The 24,066-nt window shown below is 40.2% G+C and overlaps 1 protein-coding gene across 4 annotated transcripts; it reads right to left on the bottom strand.

The window, feature by feature from the left end:
* Nucleotides 1-521: 521 nt before the first annotated feature.
* Nucleotides 522-22,506, bottom strand: ccdc155l (coiled-coil domain containing 155 like). Of its 4 annotated transcripts, none has more exons than XM_031905736.1 (18): nucleotides 22,448-22,506; nucleotides 19,162-19,327; nucleotides 18,816-18,911; nucleotides 18,259-18,439; nucleotides 16,847-16,905; nucleotides 14,883-14,940; nucleotides 14,645-14,806; nucleotides 14,213-14,330; nucleotides 14,073-14,123; nucleotides 13,372-13,449; nucleotides 13,229-13,285; nucleotides 10,675-10,734; nucleotides 9,196-9,263; nucleotides 7,584-7,659; nucleotides 5,094-5,228; nucleotides 4,305-4,385; nucleotides 1,763-1,923; nucleotides 522-829 (listed from the first exon to the last, which is right to left on the bottom strand). In XM_031905736.1, exons 2-18 carry the CDS (start codon nucleotides 19,226-19,228, stop codon nucleotides 631-633), a joined length of 1,707 nt encoding a protein of 568 aa, XP_031761596.1. In that variant the 5' UTR covers nucleotides 19,229-19,327; nucleotides 22,448-22,506; the 3' UTR covers nucleotides 522-630. The 4 variants fall into 4 exon arrangements, with proteins under 4 accessions (XP_031761596.1, XP_031761595.1, XP_031761597.1 ...); XM_031905735.1 differs by having other exon boundaries at nucleotides 22,398-22,482; XM_031905737.1 differs by having other exon boundaries at nucleotides 5,094-5,225; nucleotides 22,398-22,482.
* Nucleotides 22,507-24,066: the final 1,560 nt, after the last annotated feature.

Below are 24,066 nucleotides of genomic sequence, written 5' to 3'. Positions count from 1 at the left end.
GAGATTTGTCGTGGGCGACTAATCTCCCCATCTACCACGGCTCTTATCTGTGCATTGGGAATCTAATGATGTACTTTGCAAGGACCAAACATGGAGTCATTTCAGTTTCCCTGTTTAGCTCAAGAAATAAAAAGAAAAAAAAATGTTTCCTGATTAAAACAATAGATAAAAGTATGCTTAGCACAAGCCCTATTCATTGCATACCAGCGGAACAAAGGGGGGGGGGGTACTGTCACTTTAAGGTGTTTTATTAAGGCATTTATTTGGCTAAACTACCTTGTCCGGCTGAGAGGGTGCAGCCTGTGGCAGTGTGTGAATGCTACTGAGTTCTTTACCATCACATTCTCCCACAACCCCCTGCCATAAGAACCATAGCCAAATGCTGCATCCCTCCCAAAGGATTAATTAGCTCTCGTCCCACTTCCCCTAGCTCATTAGCACATTAGTCTCTTATTGTGTCAGTCACTATTGTAAAACTCCTACCAGAGATCAGACACAAGTGCAACAATATAAGAACAATGGAAGATAAAGATAACTAAGATGTTAAAATAACAGAAATATAAAGATAAAATGCTGCTTTTGCTCTCTTCTTTATCATTGGCTAGTAGCTGTGTGGTGTTGGCACCTCTTTCAAACCGGTGGTGGAGAATGGTAGTGCAAGTCTAGATGAGGCCATATCTCTGCTTTCAGTACAGTCCAGATGTGCTCCCCTGCCCACGCTGGGCAAAACATCAGTGTGCCAAGAAGGATCAGGGTTAGCCATAGTGAGCTCTTGTTCTGCAGTTGTATGCAGGGCACTATGGAAGTGTGCAGAGTATCAGTGCATAACCTGAACAGGAGATGTGAGGCAATAGGTGAGTACCACAGAATAAAGGCACACAAAAACAGTGCACAGCAAAAGAAAATTTAATTCAAAATCTTACACATAACTTTAAAGCCACTGATCATTTTTCATTAATGGATATTTACTTAGAATTACATTTTTTTTCACAGCTACTAGGGGCGAAGACACACGGGGTGATTAGTCAAGTAGCAGTGACTAATCTGCATAGTGAAAACTCGCGAGCGTTTACTTGCAGCGACTACTATTCTATGGCAGAAAAGTTGCTGCGATTAGTCACGACGACTAATCACCCCGTGTGTGTTTGCCCTAAATGCCAGAAAATATCCTGCCATAGACTATACTGAGAATTGCCTCTGCTAAAACTCACCTAAAGACAATTATCAGTAAATGATCACTACTGTCTATTTAAGTAGCCGTGACAAGTAGCTGCTACTAGTAACTATGTCTGTCTTCACCCTTAACCTTTCTAAATACACAATAAAAGAATCAAGGCTGCCATACATGCAAAGACTTTACTAACCCATAACCATGATACTCTAAAAAACCATTTCTCCACATGGCTTAGCCTGACTGTGTAAGGCAACCTCTCCCCCCGTGTTCCACTGGGAAGTGATGGTTTCTGGGTCTCTTGAAGTCTCTCTGCTTTTAATAATGGGAGGTGCACAGATTCTCTGGAAAGCAGAGAGACTTAAGGTCATGGTTGGGGGTGGGAAACTCATCCCTGCAAGCAGAGACAGACTATCTTGGCGTCCTTTCAATCTGGGGAATAAGTTATGTCTGTGTAAAGAAAATACATTTCTATTTATATCTGGAGGCTCAGATAGCGCCAAAATGGGGGAACATGTGATGTTTGCTGAACACAAGAACCATAAAGTGAGGTTGGCCTTTATGCAGCAGGCACATATTCCAAAGATATACCATTCAGTAGCAGGGAGCTCCTCACTGTCTGGTTCCTTGGCCTCCTTCCCTGTGTACAGTTGCACGGCTCTGCCCAACCTGCCCCACTGCCTTTCCCACACATTCTTCAGCTCAAGCAGGTAGTTCAGTTCTAGCAGGAAGTGGCCGCTCTGCTCATACAGCTTGGATTTTAAGGAGAGAATGTGCCGTGGCAGACAAGAGAAAAACATATTTGGTTAAAAGATATGGTAATATATCCATGTTGTTGCATTAACCCTTTCAGTGACAAGCTGCTTTTATTGTGCAGCGCTACAGGTTGCCAGACCACACAATGAAGCATAGACCAAAGTGTACAAATGTAGAATCTGTGGTGCTGGCATAATAGTATGTTTATGTTAGCACCATGGATTCTACTTTTTCTGTTAACGTAATGGTTTGCAAACAGTTTTGGAATAATGTTGTATTTCTCATGGTTTAGATATCTACAAATATTGCACAATATCACAAAATGTATATTTTCAACTCACTCTGGCTTAGTTGCAGAGCTATCCTTAGGAGTGGCCAATAGTGGTAGTTGCCCTGGGCTTGAGACGTAAAGAAAGGACCATGCAGTGATGGCAACTCAGAGTGGAGGGAGTGGGCTATTTTTATATGAATACATAGTAGCCCTGTACAGATCAGAGGAGGGCCACATCCACAGTCTCATCAGGTATTGATCAGGGAGGTTGGAATGTTGGTGCCATACACAACCAATAAGTCAGCAGTCAATGCCAGGCTGTTTATGTCCAGATTTAGCTTTCTTACCTCAAAATCTCAGCGACTGAGGCCTCTGAAGGTTAAAGTATTGTGAACAATTGATTGCACATAAGAACAATGACAATGGTGAAAGAACATTTGGTTAAATGGTCAGAACACATGGCCAGATATGATATGGTCGGCAGTTTGACCATACTATCCAGCCGTCTGATCACAGATGATCAGTTCCATTTGGAAATGTCTTCTGCTGATGCACCATGTTGGTTGATGTTTGGGGAGTTGACAGATAATTAAGCGAGACCTCAGTACTTCACTTCCCATATTTTTGATTATTTATCAATAAATATATAAATAAGTGAATATAAAATTGATCAGAGTGCTATTCTAAGCACTTTTGCGATTTACATTCATTATTTTTTTTTTCTAATTCCAAGATAAGTGATAAAGTACAGTTAATATGAATGAATTTTGTTACAACAGCGCCACCTGCTGGTCAGTTTCCTAACATAAGTAGTTGAGGAAGTTGTCAGACGAGAGAAAGAGGGTTGGTCTGATGTTTTTTTTCTGGTTAGGAAAACCTCATAACTTTTCTCACATCTTTTCTAACCAGAAGAACATCAGATCAGCCAGCTTTCTTTCTCCTGACAACTTCCCCAACATCATCATGGTGGGAAACTGACCAGCAGGTGGCATTGTGACAAAATTCTTTATCCCTTAAAGGGGATGTTCAACTTTGTAAAACTTCCTCAAATCTAATAGTTCACATTAAAAGAACAATCTTTGCCATTTAAATAGTTAACAAAAAAGGGGTTGCCTAAGACCATCAGAAAACACATATTTCCGATGGTCTTAGGAATCATTTTATGGTTGGGGGTCACCACAACATAAGGAACTGTATTAAAGGGTCACAGCATTATGAAGGTTGAGAACCACTGGATTAGAGAGACAGGAGAAGGACTGATTTGACAGGTATAAAAAGTAGCTTCTACAGTGACTTTTTTACTTTTTATTATGGAAAATGAATTTTTGAACGCATTAAGAGGATTGATAACCATTTTATAGGATTTGGACATTGAAAGTGAACAACCCCTTTCATATCTTGAAATTTAAAAAAAAATAAATAATAAATGTAAATTGCAAAAGTGCTTAGAATAGCACTCATCACTCATCAATTTTACATTCACTTATTTATATATATATATATATTGATAAATAATCAAAAATATGGGAAGTGAAGTACTGAGGTCTCGCTTAATTATCTGGCAACTCCCCATACTGCCTCGTCAATTTTACATTCACTTGTTTTAAAGGTTTACTTATCTTTAACATTTGTATTGCAGCCTATGGAATGATCACTCCATCCTAAAGGTCCCCATACACGGGCCGATTATAGCTGCCGATATTGGTCCCTTGGACCGATTCGGCAGCTTATTGGCCCGTGTAGGGGCAGAACCGAGGGGCCTGGCCGACCGATATCTGGCCTGAAATTGGCCAGATATCGATCGGCCAGGTTAGAAAATCCAGTCAGATCGGGGACCACATCGGCTCGTTGATGCGGTCTCCAAAGCAACTGTCCCATTGCCGTGTGTAGAATTCGATCGTTTGGCCCCAGGCCAAACAATTAAATTCACCTACATGCCTCCCCGATATTACCCACCCGTATTGGGATCTGCCCGTGTATGGCCAGCTTTAGTCCAGCTTGATTGTCCATGGCTGCTTTCTTACCAGTGCTTACCTAAGGGGTAATTACTGTTGGAATGGGGGAAGTTTAGGGTCACTTCTGACTGCCGTGCCAAATAATACTTACATATGAGACTGACTGATCAGATGAAGTCATTTCATGAACGGACCTAATAAGAGCCTCGGTGCCCTGTTTAAGCTGAACAAGCTGCAATGGAAAGTAGAATATATATTTATATAAGTGCATCATGGATAAGGCACAAATCTCTTCAGACTTTTTCCTGACATGCCACTGCAATATGCCATGCCTCACCAGATCTATTCTAAGAGATATGTTTTACATCTTGTATGGGCTGTGCTATTAAACTGGCAGAGGAGGCGTGACCGTGCTATTTGAGTGCTTGAGCTTTCATACACGGCTTCTGATCCGGAGATTGATATGACAGCTATTGCACGCATCATACCGAAATGGATCGCTTATAATCCTGTGTAACATGACATCTGAGCAGGGCAAAGCTCGCACTGTTCATGACAAGCTCTGGAATGGAATATTATCTAATATTAATTAAATTTTTTGGAGAGAAAGGGGAGGCACAGACTATTGATACATTGTATATAACAAAAAAGTGTCACTTTATAGGGGCATTGCTAATGTTTGCTGTTTCCAGAAGCCAATATACCATGCTATCCAGTAAGTAGTCAGGGAAAAAATGTTTTCCTTTATTTATTGTCATTTATGTTTGCACAGAGGAATCCAGTTTCTGGTACTTGTGGGGCTAAGCAAGGTTTGGGCCGACAAAAAGGTACGGTCACAGACAGGTTATAATTTCAATACACAGGGCTTTATAAAGATGTTTAATGAAAGCATAATGAATGTAATTGTCCAAGAAGAGAGGTGCCTCTCTCTGCCACTCACCAGTAATTCAGTTACAGCCCAGGCATCATCAGATGTCATGTCAGTGTCCTGTATGGGGCAGAGCACATTGGAGCCTGAGGCTTGAGGTATCCCACATATTGGGCTTAGGAGCTCACTCTTCACTCTGATCTTCTGCTGTAAAACAATCACAATGTAGATAAAGTACAGTAAATGAAAGTATGGCACTTAACTAACCTACTTCTGCCTACTATAGATCACAATCAGATTTACAATGAAGCTACTAAAGGAACAGTAACACCAAAAAATGAAAGTGTATAAAAATAATTATGATATTATGTACTGTTGCCCTGTGCTGGTACAGCTGGTGTGCTTGCCTCAGAAAGATTACTATAGTTTATATAAACAAAGCTGCTGTGTAGCCACGGGGGCAGCCATTCAAATGAGAAAAGGCACAGGCATAAACAGATAATAGATAAAACCCCATTATATTCTACAGAGCTTATCTGTTATCTGCTATGTAACCTGTGCCTTTTCTCCTTTTTTCCAGCTTGAATGGCTGCTCCCATGGCTACAAAGCATCTTATTTATATAAGCTATAGGACTGTTACTTTAGCAAATACACAACTTTACCTGTGCAGGGTAACAGTACATTATATTTTAAATTCTTTAATACACTTTCATTTTTGGCGTTACTGTTCCTTTAATGAAGAGCAGAGGAGTTACAGTGGGGATTCCAGTGAGGACAAGAGCTACTACTGGGATAGAGATTCCATTGTATATGCAGACATTCATCTTACATGAAGGAGGGATTGCCTGTAATAGTCCAGCAGGTGGAGCTAAAACTTACCATCATGTCTAGAGTCTATTTTAGTGGGAAGGGTAAATCTAGATTATCATAACACCATTTTTATGATGGAATTGGGGGATTAAACAGGAACTATGTGAGGGTAAGGTATAACAGGTAAAAGTACAAACATTTGAGTATGAAATTCAACTCATGCAATACAAACTTGCCTAGAAGTACATAGTACTGTATGATAGTACCGTGCCATATTGCATTTATTAATGTCCTGTTACTGCAACTCTGCTCCACTAACCCAAAGAATGCCAAGCAACCCATGCTTCATGCAGGGAGGCCAATGTGGGTCTAATAAACCCTTTTCTTAGAAATCTAATACATATTTAACTGTGGTTTCATATTATATGTGGCTGCACTCCATTACACCTAAAATAAAATATGTCTTCTGATCATCTCCCATGTAAATGTCTATTAGCTCCCCAAATTAATCAGCAAAGAATTTGTCTTCCAAAACCAACTGAAGTCTAAGGAAATGTATAACTCTGAGCAATAATTATTTTTTTTTCAGTGCAATGTTTAAGTGCTATCAGTCTCTATGGTAACACATGTATTCTTTAGAAAGATCGGAGCAATGGTAGGGGGGCTAAAAGATGTCTTAAGTTCTGACATGTAAGTGCTGTTCAGATGTTACCTTTCCCAGTAACGTTGTCTTAAGAGACAAATGATGTGGTTTAGTTCAGTTCTGGCTTTCAGTGGCATCCCACAGTGCTAATGATAAGGTTGTGATGAAGTTAACCATTAAGTAAACTCTCTGAAATGGACTTAACCAAGAGTCCAATGGGCACTGAAGTACTAGCACACACTGTGCAAACAAGTGGCTGCAGCCTACAGATAAAAAAGACACTTGCCAATAAAATGCCAGGATTGGTTAGATGAGTTTATTGAATGGTCCCCTTATATATTTATATATAGTAATAATAACCCCCCCCCCTCCCAAAAGGGCCTCTTATCCAGCATAAACAATCCAAGACTTTAAACTCGCATACGGAGCAGTGGGGGAGAGGTCCCCATTGCTCCGTAAGGGAGCAAAAGTTGAACATTTTGGTTCGCCATGCTGCCCCCAAATTTGTGCCGCCCTAGGCTCAGGCCTTTGTGGCCTCTCCACAAATCCAGGCCTGTACATGGGGCCTCACCAGTGAACTTTCCCTGTTGTAGTTTTCAGAAATTATGCAGGTAGCACAATGGCCTATTTATGAAGGTTATAAATACCAGTTTCCTAGTATAAGCTATTTGATTAGATTTATTTTTAGGTTTGTGTGTTCTAAGCACTGGGAAGCTCCATATGCAGCTATATGCTACCTATTATTAGTTGGCAGCACTACGATTTCTTGTAACACATCATTAAATCATCAAGAGATCAATAGTCTTCCTCAGCTGTCAAATGTGGGGACCCTGTTTCATTTAACAGTCATTATTGATAGCTTTTATGAAATGGGTTATCTTAAATTGTTGTAGCATATATGGAGCTTCTATGGAGCCATATGCGGTTTTGATCTCAGGATGCCTTAAATACTGCAGGGGGTTCTAGGCTAAATGAAGGGTACCCTTCTGTTGCCATGAAAAGCTGCCAAGTGCCAGTTTTGCAGATAGTAAAATCTACAGCGATAACACTAATATCAGTTCTATGCCACACTGTCAGTTCTGCAAACTTTTATTTCACAGTATGTTACCTCTTGTATCTCCTCCAGCTCCCTATGTACCGACTGTACTGGCAGGGGCAGTTGTTTTACTGAAACACTTTGATTCCTATGAAAACACAACAAGAGACTTTATGGTATAGCAGGCATTAAACCGTGCTTCTGCAAAATAGTCATCCTAAAGAATGAGCAGCTGAAGTATGAAAAACAATAAAATACAATGTAAAACATATGTTTATGTAATGTAATACTAACAACTACTTTGAGGTTCAGAAACCCATCTCTTTTTGCAAACAAAGCACTTACCCATGGCAAATACACGAAGGTGCTTCCATGATCACTAATGTATTATTTTATTAAAGTAGTTGTTAGTATAATAGTGCAGTCTGTGCTAGCACTGTGAATTAATTAGCCCTGCAGCACAGTAGTGTAGGTGTTTGCTCTGAATCTGATGATATGGAAATGAGAAGACAGAGGGTTCTTGTTTCTGAGCTTACTAAAATCTCGATGAGTTAAATGCTAAACATAGAACCATAATTCTTGGGGATTTTATATAAAATGCTTTGACCAGTATAAGCAAAGCCAAGATGCTCACTTGAGTCACGGTGCAGTGTCTATAACTCGAGAAAAAGCAATGAGAAAAAGAAATATAATGCTAAGCCACTGGAGTTCTACTGTACACCTAATTCACAAGGTATATCAGAGGGGTCACTTACCTAGACCCCAGCCATATAGCAGGCAGTAAGTACAGGGCCCTATTGCAGATTGTGCTCCCTAACTTGCCTGAAAGACACCTATGTGCCTCCTCCCATAAATACAGGGGTGCAAACCCAGGCAGTAATTCTGATACCTGCAGGGCAGGGAGCAAAGTACAAAAAACAAGGCAGACTTGACAGTAAAGGTGGTTATACACAATAACTAATATACGTGTCCTTAAGACCGATTTGGCAGCTAATCTGCCCATGTATTGGCCAATGGGCCTACCTGACCAATATCTGCATAGGTATGCCGTTGTAATAGGGCCAAACGATCGAATTAGCCCAATATCGCCCACCTTAGGTGGGAATATCGGGAAAAGATCCACTTGTTTGGCAACCTCGCCAAACGAGCAGATCTTTCCTTGTATGGCCACCTTTAGTTGATGACCCCTCAGGACTAGACTGGAAGCATAACACTCATTAACAGTATACTCTATATATAAACAAGTCCTGCACACCACAGGTCACAAAAAAAGGCTTTATTATACAGCTTTCCCTTAGGAAGGTCACTAATAAAGCCTTTTTTGTGACCTGTGCAGTGCTACCTATTAATTATTTGCTGTATATATAGTGTGTGTGTGTGTGTGTATTTCTACTAAAGCCCAAAACGACATTACTCCTTACCAGAGCTATAAAGTGCCTATCAGTACATTTAAATTCATATTAAAGCACAGAAGATTACATGGGCATTATATAACAATGTTAAAAATAGTCCAGTAAATACGGGTTGTGTTAACAATGTGTTCAGCCTAATGCTATAATTAAAACAAACCTGTAACAGATCCTGCTTTAATGGACCAGCAATAATACACTGAATGTATACAAAATAGACATTTCTAATATAATTGATATTAATTGGCTACTGGATATGTGTGGGGGCTACTTACAAGGGCATGTTTTCTTTGTTTGGCTGTAACAGCTGTTCATGTAATAGTCTCTTTTCTCTTTGAAGCACCTAGACAGCATAAGATATACAGCAAAAACCATTAATAACATCCCTTGAATGTAATCACCCCCCACACGTACAAAGCTATGCACAAAAGGTAAGTCAGCAGGATATAGGAAAAGAGTTCTTACATCTAAATATTTCAGAATACACAAATAACATTGTATTGGATCACACACAGAAGAATAAACATTACAAACACAGCATAGAACGACACTGAATTTAGCAAATTAGCCTTGCACGCATATGAATCATGAAGCAGGCAATACTTCCAACTCATCCATAGGCAAGGCATGTTATGCACCTTGTGCCTGTTGCACCTTTATTCATTTATTTTGCCTGTGCATTAATATTCTGAGACCTGGATTATATAATCCTGCACACACTGAAAATAAAGGTAAAAGTAACCTCCGTTTCTGGTTAAAAAGCTATTATCTAAAGGCAGTGAGTACCCACAAGCACCAGAAAGTGGCCCAACCTGAGATAAGGAAGATAGGGCACCTCTGTAGGACTGTGCTCTTTTAGGATCGTACAGAGGCCTGGTGCATCATCATTTCCATTATTACTGCTATATATTTGTTATAAACAACTATTTCCAGACCGGTTCTATTTTTTTACCTAATTAAGTGCTAATTAAAGTTTTTATTCTCCATCACACTTGTGCCTCATCGGTTTAATTGAAGAACATGTCTTTGCAATGGGGCAGTGGTCACAGCTGCTTAGTACTGAGAGCATCTCCATTCAGTTAGCTGCCTTCTCTGATTATAGACGCAATAGTTTACCCTTGTCTCATAGGTCAGTAGACTCAACTGTGTATTGTTTAAAGGAGAACTATAGGCTAAAAATTAATATGTGGCTAGACACAATGAATTTTCTATACTAAGCAGCAGAGAGATTCAGCAAGCCTATAACAGTAATGATGCAGACTTTTTAAATTTGCCCACAGCAGCTCCCCATCTTGGGTCAAGTTAGGCCATCTTTTATGTGTCAGTGGCACTGCCCATGCTCAGTGTGCCCTGGGCTGCTATGAAGAAGCTAAACATTGGAGTTGTCAAAAACCATTAAAAAGAAAATGAGGTTCATCTGTTATAAAAGCTGATGCTACAGAGCTGATTATTCCTGGTGCAGAGTGGTTTCTGAGTTGCCATGTAATACAAATCTGAATTAATTACTAATTAGCCTTGTACTTTTACTTTTATATTGTATATATGCAGTATATTGTCAGTCAGTCCCTAATCTCATGTAAATAATGGCAGCCCTGAGCATGTGCTGTGAATCAGGGGAATGAAGATGGGGAGCTACTGGGGGCAGATACATTTACTGGTAAAGCCTTTGGTTTCCTTGGGCTTGTAAAGAAGCCAAAACATAATGTGTAGCATTGCTAGCCTGCTACTTTGTTACCTCTCTAATATTCACCTACCTGAACCTGAAGTCTATGTTCATCTACAATGCTGCGAAGTTGCTGTGACTTAACCTTTTCCTTTAATTAAACATAAAGCAGTCAGTAATTTTTTATTGTCTTATCCAGTATCAAATTAACTATTTTGAACCCTATCCTCTATATCTATATTGTGCCTGATTTCTCCCAGTTTTACCAACTAAATACTATTATACTAAATACTATTGTACTAAACAATGCATATACCCATAGGGAAAGGATTTCTCTTGACTCTCCTTATCTAAACATTGTATTCTATATATTGTTTAGGGATGCAAAGAGTCAATATCATTAATCAAATGGATGCAAAGACCCAAAACCACCAATGAAATGGGAATGGATGAAAAGACCCAAAACCACCAATGAAATGGGAATGGATGAAAAGACCCAATACACCTATGAAATAGGAATGGATGAAAAGACCCAATACACCAATGAAATGGGAATGGATGAAAAGACCCAATACACCTATGAAATAGGAATGGGTGGAGAGACCCAATACGCCAATGAAATGAGAATGGGCGCAAAGAGTCAATACTATTAACAAAATGGACTGAAAGCAAAATGTGAGAGAATGGAAAGACCCAATGCCACCAACAAAATGGGAATGGATGGAAATAGCCAATAGCACCAACAAAATAGGAAAGAATGAAAAGTCCCAATACCCCCAATGAAATAGGGTCGGGCAGCAAGATCCAACACCACCATCAACTTTGGAATGGAAGAAAAGACCCAGTACCACCAAAGACATGGGAATAGGACCTGATACTGACACTACCAATGAAATGGATAAACTCACCTGAGGAAATAAGGAAAATGGAGGGACTGACCTCCATAAAATACATTAAACTAAATATAGGTTGGAAACTTAGGTTACCGTGGCTCTGAAGGAGCTTATAAAACAAAATATTAGATAAGTGATTCAGATAAAAGTGATACTATAGCAATAACTGTGGCAAGGGTTATATACATTACTTTTATCTGAAGATCTACTTGGCATTATTCACAATTGTATTTTTCTAGTCCTTGAATGAACACCTGTCATACTGAATTGAAAGTAACAGTGTAATGTCCTTTTATAATTGAAGTACTTGTAATTCAGTAGAATGATTATGGTTGTTCTTTAGATACCCCCCACACCCACATTTTCTCTTCTTTTCTTCATCTGACAAAGTCGATTGTTGCTGGACAAAGCATGGGCACAGCCAATAGCCAGGGTTTTGACTTTGTACTAGTAATACAGACATGATATTATAGCTTACAAAGCAAACAGGTATATGGTAACTGTGCATGCTAATTACAATTAGCATGCACAGTGATCCAAGCAATCCCTAGGGGACCTCTGCAGTTATTTCTATGATCTCTCCTAGCCTAAGACAGCATTGAAGATCTACTCCACCCAAATTAGTATTGACTGCATCAATATCATTTATACCCATCATCTCTAAATCCTAAATTCCATATCATATACCATATCACTGCATGGATGGATGATTCAGCAAGACATGATCCGATTACTCAGGATGAAAAAAAACCCATGTTCCAGCCCATATCAGCCCCTAAGGTGTATTTACCACTCAGTCATTTAGGGACAAACTTCTGAAATAGCAGATTTCAGGGTAATAGAAGCAATCCAAGCCCTGCGCCAGTATATTTTTTCTGAAGATTTGGTGACATCTGGTGGAAGTATAATAAAATGCACATCTACACAAGAGAACAAAACTACATTGAAAAATAAAAAAACTTACCTTAATCGTTTATCACACATTGTTGGATCAATGCACAGATAAAGCCCTAGGGGATTTCCAAACGTCCCCTATCAATATCTGGCTGATTTCTAGCCAGATAGTGACAGTTCAGAACCTGCCTAGGGCACCATACATCGACAGATAATCTGCCAACTTGGCCTGGCTGGCTGCTGGCTGGCTGACCTGAACAACTTGTGGTACTGTTGTTTAAAATTAATTATATTAATAGCAAATATCTTGGAAAGCAGAATCCCTTATAGCAGTGATCCCCAACCAGTGGCTTGTGAGCAATATGTTGCTCATCAACCCCTTAGATGATGCTCCCAGTGGCCTTAAAGCAGGTACTTATTTTTAAATTACTGACTTGGAGGCAAGTTTTAGTTGCATAAAAAACAAGTATAATGCCAAACAGAGCCTTCTGTAGGCTGCCAGTCCACATAGGGGTTATTAAGTAGCCATTTATAGCTCTTATTGGCACCCCAACCTTTTTCATGCTTGTGTTGCTCCCCAAAACTTTTTCCATTTAAATGTGGCTTGCAGGTTTGGGTCCCTGCCTAATAGTTTTTACATATTAAGACTAAACACTTTATTTCATACTCAACTGACAGCATATTCACAGCATTTTGAATTGAGTTGATGGGCAGATTCACATTAATGAGGCTGATTTCATCAGAGAACAAACTGCACTACTGGCGTTTTAACAGAAAAAGGCAGAGGATTTAGAGGGATCCATAACTGCATTTTGACAGTCTGCTGCAGCGGGTATCTGTGGCACAAAACCAACTCACTTCTTCCAGAAGCATTTCCTTCTGTGAGATAAGACTTTCATATTCACAGATCTGGAGCTATGGACAGAAATACATGAATACAAGTAAATAGCACAGTTTTTCTATATCACTGATGTGAACAGAAAGAAATGGTATACACTCACCCCCATATTGTCCTTTTCAGCACTAAGGCTATCAATATTCCCCTTTAAGTTTTCTTTGTCGATAAGCAGATTATACATCTACAAGAAAATGCAATAATTACTGCAGTACGATGTGCATTTTATAATCTGGACTGGACTGGACTGAATGAAAATCCCTGTTAACACACACGTATATAATCTTCCATCAATCTAGAGCAGAAAGGTACTTTCCTAAAAATGTTAATTCTTTTCACTTGGGCCTCATCTTAATGAAGGCCAGAAATAACCATTTTGTGCTTGCATAAATTATCTTCTTTTCTTCCAGTAACATTTTTTTTTTTTTTTAAACTTCTATTTTGATATTTTGTACAAAACATAAGATTATATCAATCACATTTCAGTCATAAACAAGAGGTAAATACAGAAAAGGGAGAGAAGAAGGGAAAATAAAGAGGGGAAAAGAGAGAGAGAAAGGAAGATGACAAGAAGAAGGGGAGGAAGAGAGATATCATGTGATACCCTTTAACCTGTCAACTGAGCGTTACTATTTCACATAAATATTAAATTTACCTAAAATATCCCACTAAAAGCAAGAAATAAAAGTGAAACACACACATTGGTTTCTTTTATTTTCCCTGTAAAAAGATCTGACAATATGTCATAAAGGATCTCAGCCCCACATTGATGATATGTGGGTGTGAGTTAAGAAGGTATAAAAATACCTCTTCCTGAAGCATCTGTCTTTGATTGCAAAGTGACAAATTGTCCTTCTCCTGTAATAAAGCAAAGATGTTAAAATGACTACATCTCAGATAACATGTCTAAATCACAACTTTAATAAACCTGCAAATGAAATACCAACCAGTTCTTCCTTCTGTGATCCAAAGGCAGCAATTTTGTCTTCCAGAGTCTTGGTATAAGCTTTCAGGTCTTCCAATTCATTGCTTAAAGATCTTGAATGATTCACTGCCTGCTGGGAACTTAACATACAGAATTTACTCACAACAGTTAATTTAATACATATTGGCAAGAGTACTGTACAAAAATAACACCATGTAAATAATAAAGATATCACCAGCACAGTTGTGGTTAGTACTGCTGCCTTGCAGAGGGGACACTATCTGAAAGTAGCTCTGCTTGCATGGGTTTTCTCCAGGTAACCCAAGTTACCGGCTCCAGATAAAAGTGCCCTTAGTATGAGTGTGAATGTGGTTTTTTTTTGTTACACTAATAATAACCGGTAAAAATAATAACCATGTAAATGTCTCAAAACTTGCTTGAATAGGAAACCTACATTTTCAGTTTGCTCTTCACTTCAGATATTTCCTCTAGTAAGTGAGAGTTTGTTTCATCTGCTGTTTCTAAGCTCTTCTGCAGCTTCATTTTCTGATCCATCAGCTTCTTGTTGGCAAAGCTAAGGTCTCTGATTTTGCTGATGAAATCAGCATGTTCTCCCCTTCAGAGAAAGTACTGAGTTATATCTGAGCATGCAGAACCTTGTGCTTTGTTAAAAAAACAGGAATGCAACTTACATAAATTTATTTACATCGCCGCCATACCCTTCATGCTCTGCTTCTCTCTCAAGTACACCTTATAAGAACACCAGAGATATATACAAATTTGCATTAGTTTTAAATATGTAACCACATATATATACATACAGTAAATTGGTCTCCACAAAGGACTGATTTTAACCTATATATTCTTTCTTCTTCAGAGAACTTGGGGCTACAGGAAAACCCACACACAGACCCAAGCAACATGTCTGGGGCCATGGTACCCAGACCCAATGATTTAATGGGTGAGTAGCAGTGCAAATCTATTATATATGCCATTTGTAAGAAAGTTAAAACATCTATTTCCCAGTGCCTGAAAGACATGTGCCCAGGAATCATTCTTCTTGCCTCCATATGGACATAAAGGTGTTGTTTAAGTTTAAATTACTTTTAGTATGTTGCCATTCCTAGCAACTTTGCAATTGGTTCTCATTATTTATTGATTTCTTTATTTTAGTTTATTAATTATTTGCCTTCCTTTTCTGCCTTTTTCCAGCTCTCGGATGGAGGTCACTGACCCCAGCTGCCAAAAAACTATTGCTCTCTAAGACTACAACGGAAGTGTGTCTGATATCATATATTTTCATTCACATCAGTAACCATGTTGCATCAAAAGGTGGCCCTGATACGTGTCCAAATACAAAGTGCTTAAGCCTTGAGCCTGAAAGCTTCTGTTCTAATTAAATGAATCTGTGTAGCACTATTAAAACCTTGCTATACAAACCAAGACATTCAGCAGCTGTTTGACAATAGGGATATCCACTTAAGAGGCTGCTTGTATACCTCCCAGGAATGATGTCAGCTACATTTGTCTGGACCACTCCAGTGTTAACAACCCCCTGTACAAACTCAGTACACCAATCAGCATTCAATGTTGCCTCTGATTTCTATGTAGACATTACACAAGAGGTTGCTGTTTAATATCCTCTGAATTGTACAGAACATGCATGTTTTTTGTTGGGCACATACAATCATTTTCTGAATGTTGCTTCATACAAGGGAAAATAGGCTTTATAGCACTTTGTACTTTTTAGTCGAATGGGGAATGACAATTATTTTATGCTTCCTGTGGCATTTAGACTTATTTGTGTGCATATTCTACCTGTGTGTATTATTATTGAGTTAGAGAGGGTCCAGAGAAGGGCAACTAAGCTGGTAAAGGGTATGGAAAGTCTCAGTTATGAAGAAAGACTGGCCAAGTTGGGTCTGTTTACACTGGAGAAGAGGCGCTTAAGAGGTGACATGATAACTATGTATAAATATATAAGAGGATCATATAATAACCTTTCTAATGTTTTATTTACCAGTAGGTCCTTCCAACGAACACGAGGGCACCCACTCCGTTTAGAAGAAGGGAGGTTCCATTTAAATATTCGGAAAGGATTTTTTACAGTGAGAGCTGTGAAGTTGTGGAATTCCCTCCCCAAATCAGTCGTGCTGGCTGATACATTATATAGCTTTAAGAAAGGGGTGGATGGATTCTTAGCAAGTGAGGGAATACAGGGTTATGGGAGATAGCTCTTAGTACAAGTTGATCCAGGGACTGGTCCGATTGCCATTATGGAGTCAGGAAGGAATTTTTTCCCCTCTGCGGCAAATTAGAGAGGCTTCAGATGGGGTTTTGCCTTCCTCTAGATCAACTAGTAGTTAGGCAGGTTATATATAGGCATTATGGTTGAACTTGATGGACGTATGTCTTTTTTCAACCCAACTTACTATGTTACTATGTATAACAGACAGCCTTGGGTTAGAATACAGAGTACTGACCCAGCAGTATAGGGGTAGTGATGGGTATGTTTACAGCCATAAGGCTGATGTATCTCCAGTTTTGTAGTGTACCTGTAGCCTAATTTTCATATGGATTGAAATAGAGGATATATAATGTACAAAGGAAAATCTAAATTAGAAATATATTAATCACAAGTGCTTTTTTTACTTACCACATGGTAAAGATGAGCCTTTCTCGGATTTTATATTTTCCACTGTTTCAGTAATATCACTGCATATATAGAAATTATTAAAATGGACAGTAAAATCTTAGGGTCCTATTTACACTGTATGTAAAAAGAAATATAAGACTGCACATCATGTCACTATACTGTAAAACTGCAATATTTAAAGGAGAAGGAAAGGTGAAAACTAAGTAAGCTTTATCAGAAAGGTCTATGTAAATACAGCCATAAGCACTCAGAGTCCTCTATCAAAAAAAGCACAGGATTTGTCTCCTTTTTTGTAAAGATGTTCTTCAGTATCAGACTTCCTCTCTCAGAAAAAGTCTGTGGAACGCTCTCCTCTGTCCCTTTTCCTGCTTCCCCCTCCCATAAGAATTCACTCCCCCTCCCATCAGAATGTGTGATCTATGCTATCAGAAGCAGAAAGCTACCAAGACCTAAAATGGCAACTGCTATCTTAAACAAATGGAGGGAGCTTCTAGGGCTGTTTACTCAGGTATGGTAAAGCTTTTTGCAAAATAAATATAGCGTTCTATCTTGCACTATTGTGACTAATCTATTAGCAAAATGACTTTCCTTCACCTTTAATAGCTTAAAAAGATGTCAAGCACCTGCACAGGTCTGGACTGTGGTTCAAAATAGGCCATGGCATTTTAAGTACACAGAGGCCCAAACAGTCCCACAAAGGTTTAAAAAACAGTGGTTGTCTATGGTGCCTTACAGAAGCGCCTCTGGCATTTACCGGAATGCAATGATTGTCAGTCCAGCAGGCCTAGCATTGGATCAAAAATAGGCCCTGGCATTTCAAGTACACAGGGGCCAAAACAGCCACCCACCAGCCCAATAGTCTATGGCATCTTACAGCTGCCCCTCTGGATCCAGAATCCACAGATTGCCAGGGCGCCAGGCAGGTACTTCCTGCTTACCCCTAGTCCGAGCTCCCTTGTCATTGCCTCTGCTGCTTCTCATTGCATGGCTCACGCCCCCCTGCAACACCATATATAATGCATGCGCAGATGCAAGGAGGGGGGAAGGGTGCAGGGCCAAGGGGCCGACCAATTTGTCTAGGGCCTGGTTGGCTTAGGCCGCCCCTAATACGCAATGCCATTTGTATGCTGCAAAGTTGTAAAGGTTTCTCGGATTGGACTCTGCAGCAAGTACACGTGCATTCTCTTGAACGTAAATAAAGCTTCACCATCTGGCAGGTTTAGTAAAGGAGGAATAATGGTCTGGGGTTCTTTGCCATGGCTTTCAACTTTCACAATTTGACTGGCCTGTACAGAGCCCTGACCTTAACCCAACTGAACCCTGTGGGATGAATTGGTCTGCCAACCAACAGGGACCAAAGATTATATGGCCAAATTTATACTTACATTCTCTAAACGCATGAGCCGACATACCTGTCACTGCAGCAGCTGGCAATCCACTCACTCATGACTTTACGGAAGGTTGGCAAATCTAGGGACCTTCCCTGCTCTTCAGGATCCAGCATCTTACAAAGGTGCTGGAGTCGGTCTCCATCACAAGGTTGATCTGTTACGCTCTTCAAGTAGTCAATGATCTGAAACACTGTTACTTCTCCTAGAGGCAAATTTAGTCATATTATGGTAGTTTAGCAGTGGAATTTAACAGCAAAACTGCAGATTTTTGTTACCTATGCACAATGTGGGCAGTTCCTTAGTAAACACAATAATATGTTTAGCTGCAGTAAGGCGGACATCAGTCTGAATGACAATGCAAGTTAAAGAGCTTAACGACTCGGTAGTAGCGTTTTATAAAAACTAGTGAATGAGCCGCAATTCCACTGATTTTCTTATGAGTAGTAACTGTCCTTACTGCTGCTTAAAAACATAATTGACATAATAATTCTGCCCCGCTGTTTTCCTTTAGTTGGGAAGTATTACACCCTATTATATTACTCATGAGGCGCTCTTTTACATCAGCAAGAGTTTCTTACCTCTCCCCTCTGTATCACATGCTTCAAATGCGGTATCCAGCAACTGCTCTTCTGATGTAGAATTAGGAACACCATTAAGACAGCCCTGAGTAGCATCTGAGACGTAAAGGCACAGCAAATTATTTCTATACATACACGTACATTTAACGTTTTTAATGGGTTTTAAAGATGTTTGTAAATGTATTTCAAACTGAAAGCAGCATTTGTTTCTCCCTTTCCACTCTGATGCATGAAACAATGTAGTCAGAAGTGTAGAGAATATAAAAAGCCATCCACAAGTGGGGGTACAGCCACTTTAATTTCCATTAAAAGCACATACATATCTAATAATACATTAAAAACATACTTTTGCTGTCTGATAGCTGCCCTTCTTCTGATTCAGGATTCCAGCAGGTTCCTTGCAGTTTATACATTATACAAGCCCTTTGCTGAAAGCTTAGGGTATATTAGTTCTTCCTCTTGAGGCAGGACCTCAAAGAAATCTGCAGATGTATTCCTGGAGAGTGCTAGCTCTGAAAGAGCAAACATTCCTATGAAATTACAAGTTAAAATAAAACTATACCCCCAGAATGTATACTTAACCAACAGAGAGTTTATATTATGTTAAGTGGCCTAATAAACAATCTCGTCAAACTGGAATATATACTGTATATCAGTAAATACTGCCCTTTTACATCCCTTGAGCCGCCATTTAGTGATGGGCTGTGTGGTCCCTCAGAGATCACATGACCAGAAATAATGCAGCTCTAACTGCAACAGGACGTAGTGTGGGAGTAAAAGGCAGAACTCTGTCCATTCATTGGCTGATGGGGCCTAGCATGTATGTGTGCCTTGGGTTGTTTGTGTGCACTGTGAATCCTTTGATCCCAGTATTAACCAGTGGCACATACTACTATAAAAATGTTTTTTTTTTTTTTAGATGAAGCAGGGTTTTTACACATGAGCTTGATTAGGCAATACATTTTTATAGAGACCTACATAGTTTGGGGGTTTAGTTTTCCTTTAGAGGGAATGGACACCCAAAATGTTAACATTTGCCTTGCAAATTGTCTAAAATGGCAGTTTTTTGGTTGGTAAATATCTTATTGTACCCATTTTTTCAGAAATCAGTTATTCCATGCCTGTTTTTTTCTTTTTTTTTTTTTTTTAAATCTCGTGTATGCAGTGTGGGGCCTGACAGCTGATGGCATCAGCATTGCATGCCCACCACCCAAGAACTCAGAAAAGAGTAAACAAGTAAATTACAGGCAATTTGATTTCTTTGACTAGATATAGGCCTGCCTCCCTCACCTCACACAAACTTCCACTGCCACATTCTCGGAGTAGGATTGAGGGAGCTAGCCAGGGGCATGGCCAAGATGCAGCTGATTTATAAAAGTGGTGGGTTGGAATCTCTGAGTCCATTCTTCTCCAAATAAAATATATATATTAATATTCATATTATTAAGATTAAAAAAATAAAGAAAAATCCTCACACTCATTTTGGACTGCATTGTCACTGACCCAAGATTCCTGTTACAGTGTATCCACTCGGACGCTCACAGTTTCAGTCTGTCTCACACCCTCACATTCTGACATACTCGCATTCTTATTATTTATGGGGACATGTAATAAGGTACACTAAGGGGGAGATTTATCAATGTTTGAGTTTGATTTCTTTTCACGATTCAAATTCAAGTTTTTTTTGTGCTAAAAAAAACTCAAATTCGAATTATGGTTCAAAAACTTAAGGGGCACATTTTCTAAACAATTTTGAGAATGTTCGTAGTTTTTCTAAATGATAGAATATTTCGGAATATATGCGAAAATTCCACAAGTTTTTTGTGGTTTTTGGTAAATTTCCAAGAAAAAATTGTACTTTGCGCAAAGAATACGAACATTTCAGAATTAATGCTTTGGCTACACTTTAATCTGGACTATATTATTGCTAGGTTGAACTGTCGAGTGCCATTGAGTCCTGTGGAAGGCTTCCGAAGCCAGAAAGGTTTCAGCCCAAATATTTTGTGGCTTTCGGAACCCAATTGCATATGAACAATAAAAGCATTGTCGAAACATTTTAGAACTACAGAAATTATTGTGGTTACTTCGCATTTATACCATATCGCGTTTCAAGGCCAGAAAAAAAATGCATTTTAGTAAATGTGCCCTTAAGGGCTCTGGCACACAGGGAGATTAGTCGCCCGCGGGCAACTAATCTCCCCGAGTTGCCATCACCTGCCATCCCACCGGCGAAACTGTAAGTCGCCGGTGGGATGGCACACGTGGCAGCGCGATTTCGGCAAATCGGCGAAAAAGCCTCGCGAGGCAACTTCGGCGATTTTGCAAAATCGCGCCGCCGCTTGTGCCATCCCACCAGCGACTTACACTTTCGCCGGTGGGATGGCAGGTGATGGCAACTCGGGGAGATTAGTCGCCCGTGAACAGGGAGTTTTGTCGCGCGCGACTAATCTCCCCGTGTGCCAGAGCCCTAAATGTCTGGTAAAAGTCTGCTAAACAGTTTGTGTAGGAGATAGCTCATATAAATCAGTAAATAGATGCCAATATAAACACTAGTTACTCTAAAATAAATACAGGGGTGCCTCTGCTATGAGGTGAGAACCTTATCTAAAGGTGGCCATACACAGGCCGATTCTTGCTGCCAATATCGACCCCTTAGACCGATTCTGCAGCTTATCGGCCCGTGTAGTGGCAGGAACGAGGGGCATGCCCGACCGATATCTGGCCTGAAATTGGCCAGATATCAATCGGGCAGGTTAAAAGATTTAGTCGAAATCGGGGACCGCATTGGCTCGTTGATGCGGTCCCCAAACTGACTGCGCCCATTGCCATCATTATAATTCAATCGTTTGGCCCCTAAATTTGCCCAATAACGCCCACACCTCGCCAAGAGAGCGGATCTTAACGTGTATGGCCACCATTAGACAGCAGTGACCCTCAAGTTACCAAGGGAGGCAAAAAGCTGCTCTTGGTAACTTTAAGAGCTGAGTTTCTGGTAATAAACTAGAAATTTGGCAATTGAGCTCTCTGCCCTAGTGATTCGATCCCCCCCAGAAACGTAAGCACTGTGGGGTGCTGGGGGCTGCCCATGGGCTACAATTGCTCCTTAATAAGTAGTTTATATAATTAATTGCATTCATTAATGTGCTAATAAGTCAGTCAGTTCCTTTGCCCCTGCCGCACACATCGTTTTATAAAGAAGTTTCTATTTAAGTTATGGAAGTTGCTAGGCAAGTACCGAAGCTATGTAAATTGAGTTACTTTTAATGTAAATGACATGATTTATCTTGATTTTATGTGGCCAGGCCCCCATTCAAATGACAATTTCACAGGGCGCTGCACAACACTGCCCCCCACTCCCCCCACCTATGGCCGCCCTGATTAAACTTATTCAGCAGGTTTCAAATGTATCTCTAAAGACATGCCCTGCTGTATGGTATCTGTCATTTTTGTCTTGCTATGCTCCCCTACCCCACATGAGCCATTCTGTCCCCTATACCTATGTGCTATTCTGCCCTACCCACCATGTGCTGTTCTCTCTGCCATTCCCAGCTCCCCACTGCCTGCCACTAAACTGGCAGTTACCTCTTTAAGTTCAAAATCAACGTGAGCTGAATGCAGCCCTGCTACCTTACTTCTAGCCTGCAGCTTCCAGCTACTGCTAGTTTTCCCCTCAGTACAAGTCCCGGTTCTGCTGCGCAGGGATTGGATAAACTGGAGGGAGCATCCTGTTAGCCTATCCAATCCGTGTTCAGCTATACTGAGACTTAAACTTTAAGAACAAAACAATGAAGAAATGCAGGCAGCAGGCTTGGAATAAGGGGATAGTGCTTGAGGGAATGATCAAATGCAGAGCTATTAATTATTTCTGTCAGATATTCTTTTTTTATGTTCCTGTACCACTGCACAGTGATTGGATAGGCTGCAGGGTGGATCTCTCTAGCCTGTCCAGTGTGCATCCAGTGGGGCTTAAACCCTGATACTGAAAAAAGCAGTAGCTGCAGGCAACAGGATTGATAGAGTGCCTCAGTTTAGGTCATAAAATCTGTGGGAAAGGGGGGCTGGGTGCAAGTGCCCCCCACCCCACCTTGACCCTAATTGTGGGCACATGTTATATTGTGCATATGCTGTAAAATGAGGTACCTTGCCAGGTAATCCATATCAGCCAATCAGATTGCCATTCAAACTGCACACGATAAATACTGCTTAACGATTGGTTGCTATGGGTTGGATAGCCTGTAGCAAAATTTACATCCATTATTTACCATGTCACCCTCATGGAATAATGAGCCTTGTATATCTGCCCGCCTCACATCAGCCGGGAGGCTCAGCCATTCTATAGGACAGTGTTCCCCAACCAGTGGCTCCTATGCAACATGTTGCTCCCCAACCCCTTGGATGTTGCTCCCAGTGGCCTCAAAGCAGGTGCTTATTTTTGAATATCTGGCTTGGAGGCAAGTTTTGGTTGCATAAAAACCATGTATAATGACAAACAGAGCCTTATTGGCACCCCCGGGAACCTTTTTCATGCTTGTGTTGCTCTCCAACACTTTTTCCATTTAAATGTGGCTCATGTGTAGAAAAGGTTTGGGATCCCTGATGTAGGAGAACACATACTGCCATCAAGAAACATTTTTACTAGCTTTGCCAGTCACATACCAGGCAGGGTGCATCCCTACCCACACAAAGCAATAAGTAGAAATGTTGTGCCCACATAAAGCTATATGATCAGGGTCACCCTTATCTCATGACCATCACCGAGGGGACCAGCCTAAAGACCACTTTAGGTTAGGTTTGGGAAGAATGCCTATTTGCTCTCCTAGATACTTCCGGAGAGCCAGCTAGAACGTTACGGTGATATTTCTGGAAAATGGCTATTTGTTCTTCAAGATACTCCTCCTAGGCGCCCATCCTAAAGACCACTTAGGGTGAGATTTGGGAAGAATGGCTATTTGCTCTACTAGATACTCCTGAAAGACCAGCTTAAAGTCAGTTAGGGTGACATTGGTGGAGAATTGCTATTTGTTCTCCAAGATCCTTCTAGGGGCACAGGCTGCGGGTAAAAGTCAGCTTTAGCAGAAAGGTCTATGTAAATACAGCCATAAGCACTCACAGAAACGCTGCACTGAGTCCTCTATCAAAAGAAACACAGGATTTCTTTTCTTCTTTTGTATACACGTTCTCCAGTTTCAGACTCTTTGCTCCAACCTTAACCTGCTCCTTTCCAACTTGAACCTAACCTAGGCCAAAATAG

The sequence above is a fragment of the Xenopus tropicalis genome, chromosome 7 (genome assembly GCF_000004195.4).
Source record: "Xenopus tropicalis strain Nigerian chromosome 7, UCB_Xtro_10.0, whole genome shotgun sequence".
Lineage (NCBI taxonomy): Eukaryota > Metazoa > Chordata > Amphibia > Anura > Pipidae > Xenopus > Xenopus tropicalis.
Note: the sequence above shows the minus strand (reverse complement) of the source record. Positions and strands in the feature narration are given on the sequence as shown.

Excerpts from the sequence above, each read along its gene's own strand:
- ccdc155l (XM_031905736.1), bottom strand. The coding sequence starts at position 19,228 with ATGTATAAACTGCAAGGAACCTGCTGGAATCCTGAATCAGAAGAAGGG. Across the intron at positions 14,807-14,882 it reads GGCGATGTAAATAAATTTAT|GGGAGAACATGCTGATTTCA; the intron begins GTAAGTTGCATT and ends CTTTCTCTGAAG. Across the intron at positions 14,331-14,644 it reads GTGAAGAGCAAACTGAAAAT|TTCCCAGCAGGCAGTGAATC; the intron begins GTAGGTTTCCTA and ends CTGTATGTTAAG.